This window comes from Volvox carteri (assembly GCF_000143455.1).
Source record: "Volvox carteri f. nagariensis unplaced genomic scaffold VOLCAscaffold_3, whole genome shotgun sequence".
In the NCBI taxonomy this organism is placed as follows: Eukaryota; Viridiplantae; Chlorophyta; class Chlorophyceae; order Chlamydomonadales; family Volvocaceae; genus Volvox; species Volvox carteri.
Window position 1 is genome coordinate 386,306 of NW_003307546.1, and position 16,811 is coordinate 403,116.

Consider the following 16,811-nt stretch of genomic DNA (forward strand, 5'->3'; position numbering starts at 1 on the left):
GGGGTCAAGTCGGACGTTCAGAGGACGGATCTTGGACGGATCTGGTTGGCTGGGCGGCGGCTTTGGTGGGGGATCGCGGTATCGAGCTGCTGGTTCGGCATCGACTCATGAATCCTCTCGCTCAGGGGCTTGCGTGGGTTTTGCGTTGGAGTGATGGAGGATGTGAGGTGGAGGAAGACGCCCTGCCGTGACAGGCGGGTGGAGACAAAAATCCGGGGTCTGTACGTTTGCTCGTGGTGCATTCGATGGGCTGTTTGGCCCCATCGACAATAGCGGGCACTCTGAGCGCGTTCGCAGTCTAGCTGCGCTTTAAGAGGATTGTCCCGGAGCCATTCCTTGAGCCGCGGTCAGGCGGATCTTGGGTCAGGCATGAGCCACTCCCATAAGAAGCCAGCATAACCAGCTCATAAAGTCACCTTGCCAAAGTTATCCACCCACCATCTAATCTTCAAAATCACCTACTTGGCTTCAGCGTTGTCAGGTGACGCCCAGGCCCTCTCTGTATGTCCCATTCCCCACACAACCCGAGGGCAGCACATCCAGCCAACTGACACCATGAGAGAGGGCACCACATCATCTGACAAGGAGAGCGCCAAGCTGGTGCCACAGAAAAGGGTCAGTTGAATGGCAAATCGTGTTATGCATCGCGGGGCACAGGGTGCGGGCTGAGCTTGCGTGAAAAAGGACATGATGCTGGACGGGCAAGACCTTGCCCCCTGGAAGATTGCCACCCGTACTGACCCAATTCCCCTGTGGCGCTTCAACACCCCGAACATGCGGCCCAGATGCCAGTTTGCCATCCCCTCAAATGTACAACGCAGCTCGGTAATGTCTTCGTGGTACTCGAACCCACAGACGCCCCCTCTCCAGGGCGGACAGGGTAGACCCCGTGTTATCACACCCGAACTCGAATCAGGTGACTTTCGCACAATGCTGGTAGACTAGCGGCTGCAGGGACCTTCGCACTGACATCAGCAGCTTTCGGGCGATACTACCCACACACAAGGACAACGCCCTGCCCACAGACTCCCCTTTCACGCCCTGGCCACATGGGCCTTTGCATCACGTCCATCACGCACCAAGGGCTCTCCCTTCTTACAACAAAAAAACCTTCTAACAAAATGCACCAAGGGCTCAAAGTGTCGTCAAAGTGTTTCCCTGTCAGTTGTTTGGGAGCATAATTGACATCTACTAATACGGTGTACCCTCGAATCAGAAGTGTCACAATATTCTCCCCAGACAACTGACATGGAAACACTGTCGCCCTCGCGAGGGTCGCCTTTTGAGTCGCACTTAACGGTATCGGGCGCACACACAGGTAGGGCCGCGCAAAGAGTGAGCGAATGGATGTAGGATAGCTGAAAGCACACATGGAATGGAAAGCCTGCAGCAACAAGCCTCTTTCTTATGACGTGCTGCGCTTCTTTCGCATGCTTCGCCACCTTCGTCATCAGCCGTTGTGTCAGCCACGATGTGCCAATCACCAATTTCCTTTAGCATCGAGAGAATATTTGTACAACAGCTGTTTCCTGAACCGCATGGCTTGGCTGACAGCCGTCGGCGCAACGTGGATTTGCATGCGCGCCGATTTCGCCAAGGTCAAAACTGCCGTACGAGCAGGCAGCGCGCGGGACCCGGATAACTACATAAGCCCGACCGGCTGCCAAAGCTTTTCAGCCCTTGGCCCGCCTGTGCAGCGAGAAGGTTACATTATTCCTTAAGACCCTACGTCTCCTGCGCCTCCGCGCGCCTCGTGATTATTCTCAACACCGCGAGCTCTTATCAGGTTAGCTAATTATTCGGCGGCCAAGCTGGCCCCGCTTCTCCTTACGCGTGATCTCTGTTTTTCCTGCTAGCCGTCTTGAAACGTTTATACATCGTCTTCAGTCGCCGCTGTCTCCTGCGAGGATTTAATTGACGACAAACCACCTTCGCCTTAACCAACATCATGTACGCTCCTACCGCCTACTACTGCTCCGCAGCCCCTGCAGCACGAGTCTGCGCTTCCGCCGCCGCGCGTCTCGCACCAGTCATATTAAGTCTGTCCTGTTTTCGGCCCGCCACTGTCGCACCAAGAGCGCATCGCGCCTACACCCTCGACCGAAAAGCAAGCACCAGGACCGGAAGCTCTTCCCTCTCGCAGTCATCGCTGTTCTCTGAGTTTGCGACATTCGAGGCTAACGCTGAGAACGCTTACAACTTTTGCAATAGTAACGACAACAGTTGTCACAGCAGCATGGCCGCTGCCGCTCCGACCCGTGCTTTCGGCCACGAGCAGCCCCAGCAGCCGTTTGTGGTGACTCGCAATGCGGTGGTCATGGTTCCGCCCAGCCCGACCAAGCGCCCCCGCAGCGAGTCCTTTTGCAACCTGGACCGCCCACCGATTTGCATGCCGACCAATAATAACTCCAGCAGCGCCGCCGTGAACGGTGGTGCACCCAAAAGCCAGAACGCCAAGGACTCGTCTGCGAGCCACCTGGACAAGGCATTGCGCAGCGTAGTGAAGATCTTTTGCACCAGTGCCAAGTAAGTGTTTCCTCATTTGGGTTTACTCCCCTATCGTTGACAGGTGGTATGGCGCGCGTGCTGCCCCGATGCGCGTGCTACCTGTTACTCGTTTTCCGGTGCCCATAAAACGCTAAAATTTGATGTGGGTCACAAGGCATGTGAGTTTTTGGTGACCCAGTAAGGCATCGCACTCCTCCCACCAGCTGACCAGCCCTGCACATCCCCTCTCCCCCCTCCCGCCTCCCCTTCTCCCCGCAGCCCCAACTACAGCCTCCCTTGGCAGATGATGACTCAGACCAAGTCCACGGCTTCCGGCTTCGTGGTGGCACCTCTGTCCTCGCGCCGCATCCTCACCAACGCCCACGCGGTTGCCAACCAGGTGCAGGTCATGCTGCGCAAACACGGTAACGCGCGCAAATACCCGGCGAGGGTGCTGGCGGTGGGACACGAGTGCGACATCGCCATGCTGACGGTGGACGATGACGAGGTGCGTACATGCGGGGTGGTCTTTGGCTACGTCAAAACGCAGCACAGCACAACGACCCGTGGGTCACTTGTGCGTCAATGGCCGGATGAACATGGAATGGACAGGGCGATTACATGCTCGTCGAGGGTCTTCTTCCGATGGAGTTCAGTTCAGTTCGTATCCCCTAATCATGTCGTACACCGTATTCCCTAATTATGTCGGACACGCACAGCCATGTCCCCCTTTGCCTTGTGTCGTTCCCTCGTTTTCAGTTCTGGGAGGGCAACGGCGGCGTGGAGGCTCTCCAAGTGGGCGGCCTTCCGCCCATGCAGGAGAGCGTGACGGTGGTGGGCTTCCCGCAAGGAGGTGACAACGTGTGCGTCACCAAAGGGGTGGCGTCCCGCCTAGACCGTCAACAGTACTCGCACGGCAGATGCGCTCTGCTGACCGTCCAGACGGACGCGCCCATCAACAGCGGCAACAGCGGCGGCCCGGTGCTTCAGGGCGACCAGGTGGTGGGTTTGGCCTTCCAGTCGCTGGTGGGCGCGGAGAACACCGGCTACGTCATCCCCACCCCCGTGGTGCACCACTTCCTCAACGACCTGGACAGACATGGAGGAAAATACACAGGTGAGCGAGTTGGGGGGTGGGGGGTGGGGGGAGGGTGTTGGGGGGCTTAGGGGGGGCCGGCGGGTGGCGGGGGAAAGGAGGGAGTTGCCTGCTACGGTACTGCCATGCTTGGCTGACGGTAGACACTAGCAGCACCAGCAATAGAAGAACCAACAGCGCAGCAAACCTGCTTTAGGCCTGGAAGTTTGACTTGATGATGTGCGATGTGCTGCGACCTAATCTTCAGGTGTGTTTATGGCTGCTGCCGCTGCCCTGCTGTCTCCCCATGGCTTGTTATCTCTCGTCGCCCTCCCTCGCTGTGCTCGTATCCAGGATTCCCCGAAATGGGTATCAGCTGGCAGTGCCTGGAGTCAGCTGACATGAAGCGCTCGCTGGGTATGCCCGAAGGAGCCACCGGCGTCTACATAACCGGAACAGAGCCCGTGTACGACTCGACCAAGGTACGAACGATTCATGCACCTACCGTACATTCTGAAACCGATAAAATGTAGGAAGCCTGACTTATTGCACGACTTAAATTGCTCTTTCCGGTTATCAACCTTCCTTTCCAGGTCCTTCGTTCGGGTGACGTGTTGACCAGTGTTGACGGGCACCAGATCGCGGACGACGGCACCTTCCTGTTCCCCGACCAGTCGGTACGCATCGACTTCCGCCACCTGCCCTCCATGGCGTACGACGGAGACAGCCTCCGGGTGGGCATCTGGAGGGACGGCGCCGCGCTGGAGCTGCCCCTCCTGGTCAACGTGCCCAGACACTTGGTGCCGACGCACTGCCACGACCTGAAGCCAAAGCAAGTTGTGGGGGAGAGGTGTCCTGGCCCTTAGCTGCTTGGCAGGGGACATTTCTTTCCTTTTGTTCTTCGTTTGGGGCTTATGTAATGTAGTGCCCATCATTACCCGATGGGCCTCCTATCCTCCCGGCCTTTCCGTGCGGCAGGTACTACATCTTCGCCGGCCTTGTGTTCACTCGGCTCACCAACTTCTACCTGCGGCATCAGTACGGCACCGACTGGTCTACCAAGGCGCCCATCAAGCTGTGTGACCGCTACCTGAGCGGCTCTATGGAGGCCCTGGGGCAGGAGGTGGTGCTGCTAAGCAAGGTAGGCAAGGACGACAGGGCAGGGCGGGGAGGGGAGGGAACGGCGGTACGGAGAAGGATGCTATAGGTTTTGGCTGTGGAGATCCCGTAGCTAGCATGGACTTCGGCCTAAATTTCAGGAACCCGTCAGCGAAGTGAATGGGCTCCCCGCTGCCTGGCCACATGTGACATCGCCCTCCTCCCCCCCCTGCTGTTCAGGTGCTGTCGGCAAGCGTCAACCAGGGCTTTCAGGAGATTCAGAACGTCCAGGTACGACATCTTTGCAGTAGGCAGCCCCACAACGTTGTATGCACACCAAATGGATTCTTGGTTGCCCGGCATGTGCATTGATTGGCATGGATCATGCTGTGCCCCTGCAATCCATTCCCCTTGGCCTTGCTCCCCCCGTGTCCCCTCTCCCCCCCCTTTGCGATCCCCCAGGTGTACAAGGTGAACGGGGTCAAGGTGCACAACCTGGCCCACATGGCCCGCCTGGTGGAGGAGTGCGACTCCGAATACATCCGATTCGACCTGGAGTGGAAGAGGGTGAGCGCCGCGAAGGGGAAGAGGGCGGGAGAATCACACCTTCGCTGCCCCGACAGCATCGTGGTCTAAAGTCGTGGTTCCTTAATGTTCACAGCCTTTCATGCAGACCCCCCTACACACGCTCTTCCCGCTCTCTGCCTTCTAAATTGTTCTACTGCCCCGGCAGGTGGTCGTGTTGCACACCGGCAGGGGTCGCAGCGCCACTCCCGACATCCTGCGCACCAACTGCATCCCCGCGGCTGCCAGCGATGGGCTGCTGGAGGAGGATCTGCAGCTGCCGCCGGACGTCATGCAGCTCAGCCAGCCAAGCATGGCGGACTCGGAGGTGGTGGAAGAGCAGGAGGCAGTGCCGGTGGGGGAGCGAATGGCGAAGCTATGAATGTCGCACAATTGAGGAGGATGAAGGCGTGGGTCCAGGTTTACGTCTGCTGCAGGAGGGCGATATACAACGTGTGCTTATTGCTTGCGGGAAGGCGAGGAAGAAGTAGGGGATGCAGGCTGGCAGGCTGGCAGGCTGGTCAATGCCGTTTTGTACCATATGATTTCTTCTTGTATGCGTTAAATCTGACTGCAGTCTTGCCAACGGTTGCTTGTTATCTGTCGTCTTGATGGCCTTCGAAGGCAGAGGCTACAGGCTGTTTGCAGGATGTTTGGACACCTTGCATGCGGCACGTTGCATATGGCTTATGCGGCCATTAGATTACATAATCGCCTGCGCAATGGTGCTTGTTGAGCTGGGCGAATTGAAGAGTGTAGTGAAGAGAGACGGAAATAAGCGGCATCAGCGCCCTCTGCACCTTGCATGGTTGGATGTGTTGCATGGATCAATTTGGATATCCGGCCCCCATGCCGTCGGTGGAGTAGGTAGTGCCACTACCTAATAAATGATGTCGAATTTGTAACGAAGCATGCATAATCTTCCGAGGACACACTATCCTTTTGTGTTCGCGATATCTATGTTTAGGTCAACATATGTCAGCTGAACTGTGAAAATGGGAAACATGGGGCTTCGACGATGGGATGCTGCTTCTACGGGTGGAACGTTTTGCAAGACACTTGTAACACCAAGGACGTTGGTAGGGGTATCATACGGCGTACGCGACGGCAATGCTCGCGTGTATATACGAAATACATTCGAAATAAGCTCAAAAAACGGCATCGTCAAACGTACTTATTTTTTTGACCGGAGCTGAAAATTTCCTTATCTGCTGTTTATATCCTTCTGCATATCGCGGACATACAGTTTACCTCCCCCAATGGCCGATTCAGCTGAATGGATTCATGTCAAGGTGGTGAAAACTTGCGGCACTAACAAAGAAGTCACTTACAACAAGCGAATAGAAAGGCTAGCCACCATAGGCATCATTGACTCAGTGGACGGACTTGAATTTTTGCATTGCATGGCTCTGCATGGACCTGCAGCGGCCCTGTTGATACCGTGACCCATGGGTCGGATTGCCTGTAGCGGCGAGAACGACCGTATTTCCCAGCGAATTCATGGATTTTGCGTATTATACGCGTATATGTATTATTATACGTATTTGGTACGAGTTACATATTGGACCACTATGGTCGCACCCCTCAGCTAAAACTGTTGTGCGATCTTTCTGTGTTCTTTCATCCACGAAAGGGCATACCTGTAGACCGAGGCTTGCACGTTTATTTCTTGACGAGTGTAGTTATGGAAACAGCCGGCGGTGATTCCTCGGCCGTACGCACGTGCTCAACCCGTAAGCGCTGGCTTCTCATTTGGACGATGCAAGTGTAAGTAGTGATTTTGTCGTACAATCTCTGTCGTACTGTTATGTGTTATTTATTTGTTCTGGTCACAACCTTGTTATGGCTATTCGCCGTGTTGATACCTTGGTTATGCTTTTTCTTCCACCCTCACCTCCCTAGTTGGGTGCGCTTGTTTTTGTTACATCGGGCCTCACCGCCCGGTGGTTTGAGCCTAGGTGCCACTGCCGGCCACTGGTCCAATATAAATGCGGGGGTTTTCGGGGCAGGGGAGTTAGGGTAGGGTCGAGCCGACCAGCGGGGAGACCATATGGGGAGGCACCAAGCCGATCAGCACGGCGGTGCAGGGAATTCGTTCATAGTAGTGGTTGGGAGGTTTAACGGGTTTTGTCTGCGAACTGGACGGGGTTTGGCTACGTTCACTGCTGGTCGCATCGCTGCTGGGGAGGTTTTAATGTAATTACGATGTAACAACAGAGGACAAGAAGGTGCTATATACGTCACAAGTTACAAGTTTCGCACACACGTGCGGTGGTGTCCGTAAAATCCGGGGTTGCCATGGACGGTAGATTGGGATTGATGTGGGTACGTGGGGGCCATTATCGTCCTCCCTCGTCCGCTTCAGCGCGAAGCGCCTTAGCGCAACGTGCCTGGCTTCCCAGATTTCGAGAGGTACCTGGCCAATGCCTGGGGCGGCGCCTCAGTCATAATGGTACGCATGCTCCGCCCTTGATACACGAGGTCACCGTCGTACTTAACCCGAGCGCTTGCGTAAGCAGGGCATTCCTCGAACCTGCGTAATGCGCTATAGGGTCATCACCACGCGTGCTAGTGGGTGTTCGCCCTCCTAAGCTGGTAAGGAAAGCTAGGAGCTTGCTCGTCCAGCACTCAGTAACGCACCCCTGTGCCAACTCCAGGCCGGCAACGAAGGCCCGATGGCCTCTTAATCATGGCGTTCCAAAACTTCAGTACAAGGTTGGCCCAGTGGAACTGGAGTGGCCTTGCGACAGCACACGATAGAGGGAACCATAGCCGGGTTCCTTGCCCCTACTATGGACTGCATGTACGCGTGCTGCTCCTGGACCAAAGGGTTAGCCATTGCACCTTTGGAGCTCGCACTAATGAATTCAGGTCTCCAAACTCGGGCCCCCATACGAAATCACCGCTACAACGACCGTGTTCAAGAGAGACATACATAGCTTAGGGGTGGTGTAGTAGCTTAGAGGTGTAGTAGGTGGTAATTTCCTTACCATGACGCAAGGCACTGAGTCCAAACGTGTCCCGCCTCCCTGCCGCGAGTAGCTGCCGCTGAGAACTGCGCACCAGGGCCGTAATGCAGTCCGAGATAGTGCAGTTTAATTGCCGGTCAGCACCCGCATGCCCACCCCACCTAGCCGGTACTCGGCCTCCATGAGCCGCTTTCGCTCATCTGCCGTGCCCCCTTTCGCGGCCATCCCGTCGCCTTGCAGAAGGCTCCGAGTAGCCCGAGTAGGCATTGAGAACTTGCGTGCCCAGTCGCGACCAGTGACGCATCGTCAATGAAAAGCAGGTTGGTAAGTTCACTGTCCACCAGGCTCATGCCCTGCTCACGGAGAGTGCTCCATCGGCCGGGAAGACGTACGCGGCAGTCAGTGCCGTGAGCATCAATGCAATGAGCGAACACTTTGATGAAGAGCCCCCAAAGGGTTACAGTAAAGGGCCGCCCTTGCTTCACGCCGCGGCCTACGGACTATTCAGGCTCTAATCTACCACCCAACTTGACCTTAACCTTCACACCAGCATAGCTAGCCTTCTTTTATCATGGCGGCAAATGGTAGTGTGGACAGTTGTTTGGGGGCATTTAGTTCCTTTTCGTGTCCTCTACACATTATATAGAATCTTTGATCGTACGTCTGAGTGCGGGCGCGGTATGCACGCATCCTAACTCTATGCGTTAGATATGGATGCTGCAGGCGTCGCCCGAATAATTCAACATATCCATGTGCGCCAGAGCCCGATGAGCGCTTAGGACAGCTTACTGTGGTTCAAGGGATTCCAAACTGCTCGCAACGCTACGTAATGAGCTCAGCTTTGCATACGGCTTGTAGTCAAGGTCAACTTCAAAGCAAGCGGCCGAGCCGCATCTTACAAACGGCCCCTAACCACAGAATGGTTGGGCGCTACTTCCATGCCGTCTGATCCGTCCGTGGTCGTCCGTGCATGACGGCACGAGGTAAGCCTGAGTCAACTATGTCCTAACCTACAGTAATTACCCAGCCACCTTCACTCGTTCACTAAATTCCTGTGGGAACGCACACAGCTTAAGGCACTTTCGTCCCATCGCTACCGTCACATTGAACATGAATATACTTGCCTACCTATATACATCCTGCCTATGTGTCAGTTATTGCCTAGCCTGCCTACCGCCTGACCTATCATACACATGAGTTATCGTAGCGGATGCAGTCAAGTCGTTTCGTAAGTCACTGCGGCTCCAAGCAAAGTCCCATGCGCCACATAAGGTTCCCAGGTCGCGACCTGTCAAGATACCCTAGCATCGCCAAGAAAGTCAGGAAATGTCGGGTATATGACGAGTTTCATGGATGGTTATCGCGACCGCATACCTTCCTCACATACTATGTACTCATCGGTCCCCAACGGTCCCCCAATACGTCCCCCATCCACAGCGTGAACAGCACAGGAACGGAAGGCTAACGCTCAGTGCGATAAAGGGCCTCAACCCAGCTGCCTACAGGCCACCACTGTTTATGTCCCAGTCCAAACCTGCAGCTCAATGCATTGACGGCTATGCGCTTGTCCTGATATCCCCGTTCACCTGTGGCAGGGTCATATAAACCAGACACGTTCCCCTCAAATCCCCAAGAGCCCCAGGAACTCCTCAATGCTAATTGTCCCCGTCTTGTTCTTGTCCAAGCGCCGCTTGAGGCTAATTGCCTGGTGCCGCGTGAATTTGAGACCGGCCGCCAGCAGGCCCGCCTCCAAGTCCTCACCACCTAGAGCACCTGTGCCTGCCTTGTCCGCGGCGATGAGCGCTGCCCGCACGGCATCTTCCTTGCCGCTGACTTGTGCGTTCAGCGACCGGACCATCACATCTGTGTCCGCCATTACGAAAATGTCCTTGTAGTTCTCCATGTACGTGAGCGTATACTCATCCGCCTCCAGCAGCTCAAAGCTGCGGTTGAATACTTCAATAACGCTGCCCACATACAGGTCCAGATACGTATAGATTTCCTCACTGCGTGGCTTGTAGATCCGCTGGCGCTCCAGGAATTTGCCGCCTGCAATACCCGTGTTGCGCACTGGCGGCTCAAAGATGAGCAATGTGTCGTCCATCATAAAGTACGACAGGATGAAGCGCCGCGCGAGATCGGTACCCGAATGTTTGTGCGTCTCGGTGTCAACCATCTTGACAACGAAGCGCAGGATGATCTTGTCCTTGTTCATGAGCTTGTGCAGGTCACGCTTTGGCGGCTTGGGAACTAGGCTGAGGCAGTTCTGCAAGCTGTCCTCTAGCGTGCCATAGCCGTTGTACGGTGGCAGTGCAGCCTTGGGCTTGGGCAGGATGGGTTCCTTGATATCCACCGGCGTCATCTCTTCGTCACCGAAGCCCAGGTTATCCTTGTACCAGTTCTTTGTGAATGTGTCGGCATCGTGCAGGTAAAAGTCGCGGCCAAGCACAGAGATGAAGGTGCCAAGGCGGAAGTCGCCAGGCGAGTAGCATTGGTCCTTACGGTATTTGGGGTTAAGCGTGGTGTTCGTCTTCACAGGCACCTTCGGCAGTGGGCCGCGCTTCAGGAACACGGGGAAAGGATCGCGGCCGCTGTTGCTCTCATTGATTTCCAAGATCTCCACCGTGTCATCCTCCAGGAAGTAATGAAGAACGTATGGCCGGCGGTCGCCATACATTGACTGGCGCTCATCCCAGACGCACCAGAAGCGGAGCACCTTCTTGTTATTCTCCAGGAACTGGCGCAACCGGTCTCCGTCCAGCAAATGGCTGGGCTTGCCTAGGCGTGCCTCCACGTACGCCTTGAAGTCATTCATGCGCCGGGTCAGCGTGCCAGCGGTCGCTGCAGAAGTACGAGCAACAATTCAGAGTTTCGAAAATTTGCACTAGTCCCAAGGTACAATGCACGCGGGTTGACGTGCCAGGCACTAAAACGAATATCGCGCCAACGGCAAAGTCCAAAAAAAACGTCATCTTGCAAAACGGTAAAAAAAACCAACATATGCAATGCCGCACATGCTTGGCCACAGCAAATGTTAATGGGTCCAAATTACAAGGACATGTGACCAGCCATGGGCGTAGTGCCGTTGGGGAGACCTGCCATGTGTTCAACATCATCTGCATCAAAACACAACCGTAAGCCTGGAGACTGCCATATCCCATCCTTATCCCGCGGAACCCTTCCAGGACTCACTGTCGTCAGCGCGCCCACGGTTCATCCCGAAGGCAGTGCGGTAGCCATCCACGGGATCGTCAGGATACGGCAGCGCAGCACCCTGCTCCTTGCCCTTGCCAGCTAGGTACTCGCGCGTGAAGTTATCAGCGTCCACAAGGAAGAACGTACGGCCATAGATAGTGACACTCTGACCGACGCTGAAGTCATCCGGGTTAAAAAAGCCGCCGTCCTCGCAGGTCACGCGGTGGCGCTTAATGAAAACGCCCTATGGTTCAACAGGGCAGGCACAGGAGTGAAAGTGTTATAAAAACACACTCGTCCAAGCTCCAGCGGCATTCCTAGTGCAGGCAATGCAAGATTTCCAGTACAACCTGTCGGAATATGACAATTCACATGTAAATTAGCATGTCAAAAGAGGATGCTCACCTGTGGAATGCCGCTGTTGTCCTGTCGCGGCTCGGCAACGTGCATGGTGTCGTCCTCGAGATAGTAGTAGAGGATAACCTTGCGGATACGATGATTCTCCATGTTGCTCTCAACCACAGACTCCTTGAAATAACCGAAGAAGCGCAAGACCTGTCGTTTTTGGCAAGCAGTTGAGCTGTGAGCACTAAGTTACCTTTTAAGACGCGGCCCATCAGAACAATCTATGAGTCGCGCACCTTGCGATCGTTCTCCACCCACTGCGGTAGCTTGCTGGCAGCATCCGGCGCCAGCATGCTTGCGGGCAGGGTGGCCGAGGAGGTCCCAGCAACGGCATCCGTAGCGACACGCTCCGGCAACTCCTTAACAACCGCCAAAGTCTCTTCCCTCTGATACCCATTCAAATAGTTAAGGGTTTGGTGCTTCTTGAACCCCTTGTCGCTCAGCGATTGCTGCGGAATGGAAAATATTTTACCGTCTTAGGGCCCGATCGACTCAAGCACATAACCCACAGTCAGCAAGTTAAATACTTACAGGCATGCATACTGTGTAGCCAGGGAGCTTGGGAATGGGCGGCGCGGACATCTTGGTTAAAGTTTTGGTGAAGAGGTCACGAAGTGAAGTGAGATGTTTTAGTAATACGCCTGTGATGTAACTGATCTGACAGCAGCTTAGAACGATTCCATTAAAGGGCATTTGGGATTTCGTTATAGGCAAGTCCGACAGTTCGAAGGCAGCCAGCCAACCCTCCAGGGGAGCCCAAAACTTGTGCGAAATTACTTTCAATTATACAAATACATTCAATTAATTAGTCACATGCTCAACCATTGCTGCGTGCAGTAAGCTGTCTGATCTGTTCCTTCATGCATTACTGCCTTCGCCTCCGTGCATGGTGGAAATCAGTTTTTAGGGCACAGATATTTGTAGAAGATATGACCCATGTAGCTGGTCTCGGCGCTGGAGAGATTCTTGGAATGAGAATTGCAGGACCCCGTTCCTCAACACGCCTCAACACCCAGAACACCACAACAGCGACATGTCATGATATGCTGGCCCACTCCTTGCACCAAGCCGAGTCCACAGCAAAGGATACCGTCGGAAGGGAGCCCTCGGCGCTGTGCGCTAGCTACAGCACGCACAGCTGAAGCCCTGGGCTAGCCGTGGGTAGATCACTGTGCATTGAGGGCAGCACACGGCTACACGACTGAGGACCTCTACAGGCGTGCACAAACACCCTACGAACAGTACCTGGTGTAGCGTCCCATAATAGTTGGGGCCAGTGGAGCCTTCTGGCCTTAAAAGAAACGAAAATGGATGGGAGCTCTCACGGTCGTGATGCTAGTCACTGACTGCCCCAGTATATTCGCTGTTTCAACACGGGGTAGGCTCAGAGCAGGCTTGGGGTACAGGAGCGGTGAGATACGCATAGACGTACGTAAAGCTCTCCGGTGTTTTCCGAATGGAGAAGCATTAGTGAAGAGATGGTACAGCGCAGTACGCCTAGTAAAAGCGATTTAGTTCACTGCTGGGTGCTACCCTGAGTCAACGATCCAACATATGGCACCGATGTTGATCCAACATATGGGAAATCATTAAGAGAGCTGCGATGGCTTGGCTTCCGCGGTGTTCTCCTGCCCTGGTACATTACACCATATACACAGTTATCACCATCTCGCGAAAAAGTTTCAGGTCTAGGGATTCAGGTCAATCAGCACGGCCATCGAAGGCCAACCACCTGCGCATTATCACCTCCTACAAGCAATCAGCAGCTCTTCACAGTGCATGACGTGGCAACCCAACCTTGAGGTGACCGCGGGTGTGGTCACAAGCAACGGGGCCCACATAAAAGAATATCACACATGCGCCATGCACGGCAAACGAAAGCGGAGCACCGTAGTGCCGTGCCCCGAAGAAAGAGACAAACGTGTGGAAAGCACCGCAGAGGAAGGAAAGCGCCAAATTGTAGGGCCGCCCGTACACGGCCAAGAGTTCAAACTATGTCAGGTACGCAGTGCACTTGATGGTACAGGGGGACAACTCTGCGGGCTTCGAATGCTGACATTCCGTTCACACACCGCTCCACACGAACATAACACACCACAAACAGTACGGAAGAAACCGACCGGACAAAGATCAAAACAGAAACGGAAACTGGAGCTCGCACGCTGAGCACACACGCTCTGTCTGGGGCCATCCGGGTAAGCAAAAACGGCTAGGCGACGACAACCCCTGCACAGCCCTTCCGCGCGAAGCTGCGTAGCTGCAGCCAATACCCAAGCCAAATTATACCGGCACGCAAGCGTCCCGTTGTGTCCAGGCAAAAGTCGTTGGAAGCCCCCAAGGGCATCCGGACTACTTCGGAATGTCGGAAGTGGCTTCCTTGGCAGTGCTGGCAGAGGGGGGAAGTCGGTTGTATTCCTGCACGGCCTTCAGCGCCTTGTTATATGCGACCTGCGACAACCAGAAAACCATGCCAGGAGGACGTCATAATCGTTCCCCGTGCTCGACGTTTTGGATAACGTAATGCCGTGGAATTCCACCTGGTAAACCTGGTAGACGGACGTAACCTGTCCCACAAAAGCACGATTTCAACCCAGCAGCTTACCACTCGGTTATTAGCGGCTGCCACAATCCGGTCGGCCACGAGAACCTCAACAGCCGCGGGATCTGCGCATGTAAATAAAGGTTCGGGTAGTCTGTACTTGGGAAGAACCATGCCAGTACACTGCAACCGGCTTATCACGTTGGTGCATGCTTGCCAACTTCCATGCGAAACAGTGTTTCCAAGTTAAGCTCCACAAGTTTTACGGATACTGTCCGCTTGCATAGGAGACATGACTAGCACTGCCAGTCGCTAATCCCTTGACGGAAATAGCCTGCTGTACACGGGGTAGAAAAAAATGCTAGGAGATAGCGACCGGCTAATGCAACTCCCGAGGACGCTAAAGACGTCTGGGCGGCTTAGGCGGACACGAGCAGCCCGGCACGTGACACGTTGGGAGGAAACCTCACACATGAAATGGGACTCGCTGAGCCGAGGAAGCCAAGCAGGCCCACTCCCCTTTACCCACCATCCCCACATGCAATAGCCACCTTGGTTCAGGCGCATGCCCCCGAATGCCACGCCATTACTAGAGCAGTTACCCAGCTCTCGGTCTACGACACGAAGACACGATCGGGCCGCTGTACAGCCAACAATGTCGGTACATATAATTTAATAGTTGCACCCAGTCATGTCCTGGAAAAAACTGGATGGAGGGCTATAATATATTCAAAGGGCCCATGCTAGACAAACATCACCACAAGGACACAAGGACCAGAACTCCAAAATCAGCACCCGCGCGCACCGTCGTTTCGTTCCCTTAGCTGCTGGTGCTTGTCCATTTGCGCTTGCAGGTCCTCGAGCGAATTCCGCACCTGCACCATGGAACCGCACCGGTGGCAGTACGTACGCAAATCAAGCAAAAGCTGTCTGCGTATGCCCGCAATGGTAGCGCATATAAGCTGCAATCTGCACACATACAACCGAAACAACCTTTTCAATCAACTACGCTGATGGCAGGAGGTAAACTCACCCCGTCCTCAAGGCGCTCCTGCTCCGCCATCAACGATGGGTGAATCACAGGAATGGCCGTAGCCGCTGCAAAGTTGGAAGGAACTACTCGGGGAGATGCAGCACGCGATGCCACGCTTCCTACAGGCGGCACAGCAGGTTGTGGAGTCGCAGCCGGAATCCCTGTTGCCTGGGTCGGCGGCGGTGTGCCATTGCTGGAGGCCTTTGGCGCAGCCGCTGCAGGTGGCACCGGCGGCGACACCTGTGGTGTACTCGCAGCCGAGGGCCCAGCGACAGATGCAGCTGCTGCGGAAGGTTGCGGCACAACCTGCTGCCGACCATTCGTCTCCCGAGGTTGAGGCGATTGCTGCTGCGGCGACGGCTGTCCTTGTCGGTGTTCGGCTGCTGCTGCGGGCTTACCATGCCCGGCGGTGCCGTTGCTGCTGGACCCAGCAGCCTGAACCTCCGCCTCCTCTATGTCCACCTTCTTGAACGAATCATCCCAAGCATCCGCAACTTTAACCCGCTTTGGAATTTTCGTGCCACTCGGTTGAAGTGGAAGGGTAACACGGTAATTACTGCCGGGCTTCCAGTAACCAATGTTGCCATCCTGGTTAACCACAACATACTTGTACTCCAGGTCCAAAGCGCCCCTACAGACCGGAGAGGTCAGCAAGCGCAATGTAACCCGTGGGTCACAGCGAAACAAAACACTCCCTTCGCCTGAATAAGGAGACATCAGCGAAAAACGTGTAAGGCATACATACCCGGGTGATATGCTTAGCTCCACTGTCCACCAATCGCCGTCCGTCCACTTCATTTGCACTGTCCGCTTGGGGTCCCAGTTGCCAAGCGAGTCGCCTGAGCCAACCAAGCCCAAAGACTGTCCGAAGTTGACCCGATACGGAATCTTGAAGTTTAACCGGAGAGGGTTGTTGGGCTTGTTGCCTGAAGCAAGCCAAAAAAGCGCGCTTGCAACTCAACAACCAGTAAGGACAAGAACGCAGTCCCACGCTATACCGCAAACATCTCACTTATTTCGTCTGCACCGCCCTTAAAGCAACGGACGGCCCTGGACCGGATGCAAGACCTGGTTCCCTGCAATGTAAGAAGCTTCCCGTCTTAAATCTGTTGCAGCCTTTTGACACAGCAGTCATGCAAATAAATGCTTTTGGTATGTTTGCAAATACGTACCCTGCATAGAGGGATGTATCTCTGGGCTGTTCCACAGCACTGCTGACTCCTTGGCGAAAGCTGGACCATCCCGTTGGAACCAAAGGCAATGTTGCGATGACCTGGATATTGTGCCGCCCCAGGCAGGCGGGTTGGCTAAGTGTCCAGTGGCACAGGGAGTCGTTTCGGACAAGGGAGTCGCTAAATCAGCATGGACACAACAATAAGCTCATTGCAAACAGCATAAAGTTCATGCACGTTCAATGCATTTCTGCATATATGCGCTGACGTGGTT

At 54.9% G+C, this 16,811-nt stretch overlaps 3 protein-coding genes across 3 annotated transcripts; 1 reads left to right on the top strand and 2 right to left on the bottom strand.

The window, feature by feature from the left end:
* Nucleotides 1-2,389: 2,389 nt before the first annotated feature.
* On the top strand, nt 2,390-5,606 carry deg2 (trypsin family; the record flags this gene model as incomplete). The annotated part of the gene is made up of 9 exons (XM_002946309.1): nt 2,390-2,526; nt 2,767-2,995; nt 3,247-3,604; nt 3,917-4,044; nt 4,156-4,412; nt 4,541-4,703; nt 4,901-4,951; nt 5,123-5,227; nt 5,394-5,606. The coding sequence occupies 9 exons, from the start codon at nt 2,390-2,392 to the stop codon at nt 5,604-5,606; spliced, it is 1,641 nt and encodes a 546-aa protein (XP_002946355.1).
* A 3,418-nt stretch (nt 5,607-9,024) lies between these two features.
* On the bottom strand, nt 9,025-12,451 carry VOLCADRAFT_79034 (uncharacterized protein). The gene is made up of 5 exons (XM_002946476.1): nt 12,325-12,451; nt 12,030-12,242; nt 11,794-11,943; nt 11,386-11,632; nt 9,025-11,034 (listed from the first exon to the last, which is right to left on the bottom strand). The coding sequence occupies exons 1-5, from the start codon at nt 12,373-12,375 to the stop codon at nt 9,815-9,817; spliced, it is 1,881 nt and encodes a 626-aa protein (XP_002946522.1). The 5' UTR covers nt 12,376-12,451; the 3' UTR covers nt 9,025-9,814.
* Nucleotides 12,452-13,418: 967 nt separating this feature from the next.
* VOLCADRAFT_102948 (uncharacterized protein) lies at nt 13,419-16,775 on the bottom strand. The gene is made up of 8 exons (XM_002946477.1): nt 16,538-16,775; nt 16,378-16,441; nt 16,111-16,291; nt 15,764-15,996; nt 15,366-15,580; nt 15,138-15,207; nt 14,396-14,457; nt 13,419-14,241 (listed from the first exon to the last, which is right to left on the bottom strand). The coding sequence occupies exons 1-8, from the start codon at nt 16,604-16,606 to the stop codon at nt 14,143-14,145; spliced, it is 993 nt and encodes a 330-aa protein (XP_002946523.1). The 5' UTR covers nt 16,607-16,775; the 3' UTR covers nt 13,419-14,142.
* Nucleotides 16,776-16,811: the final 36 nt, after the last annotated feature.

Coding starts and splice junctions, on each gene's coding strand:
- VOLCADRAFT_79034 (XM_002946476.1), bottom strand. CDS start 12,375: ATGTCCGCGCCGCCCATTCCCAAGCTCCCTGGCTACACAGTATGCATG. Junction 12,243..12,324: donor GCTACACAGTATGCATGCCT/GTAAGTATTTAA, acceptor TCCATTCCGCAG/CAATCGCTGAGCGACAAGGG. Junction 11,633..11,793: donor ACAACAGCGGCATTCCACAG/GTGAGCATCCTC, acceptor GTTGAACCATAG/GGCGTTTTCATTAAGCGCCA.
- VOLCADRAFT_102948 (XM_002946477.1), bottom strand. CDS start 16,606: ATGGTCCAGCTTTCGCCAAGGAGTCAGCAGTGCTGTGGAACAGCCCAG. Junction 15,208..15,365: donor AGGAGCGCCTTGAGGACGGG/GTGAGTTTACCT, acceptor TCCATGGTGCAG/GTGCGGAATTCGCTCGAGGA. Junction 14,242..14,395: donor CAGCCGCTAATAACCGAGTG/GTAAGCTGCTGG, acceptor TGGTTGTCGCAG/GTCGCATATAACAAGGCGCT.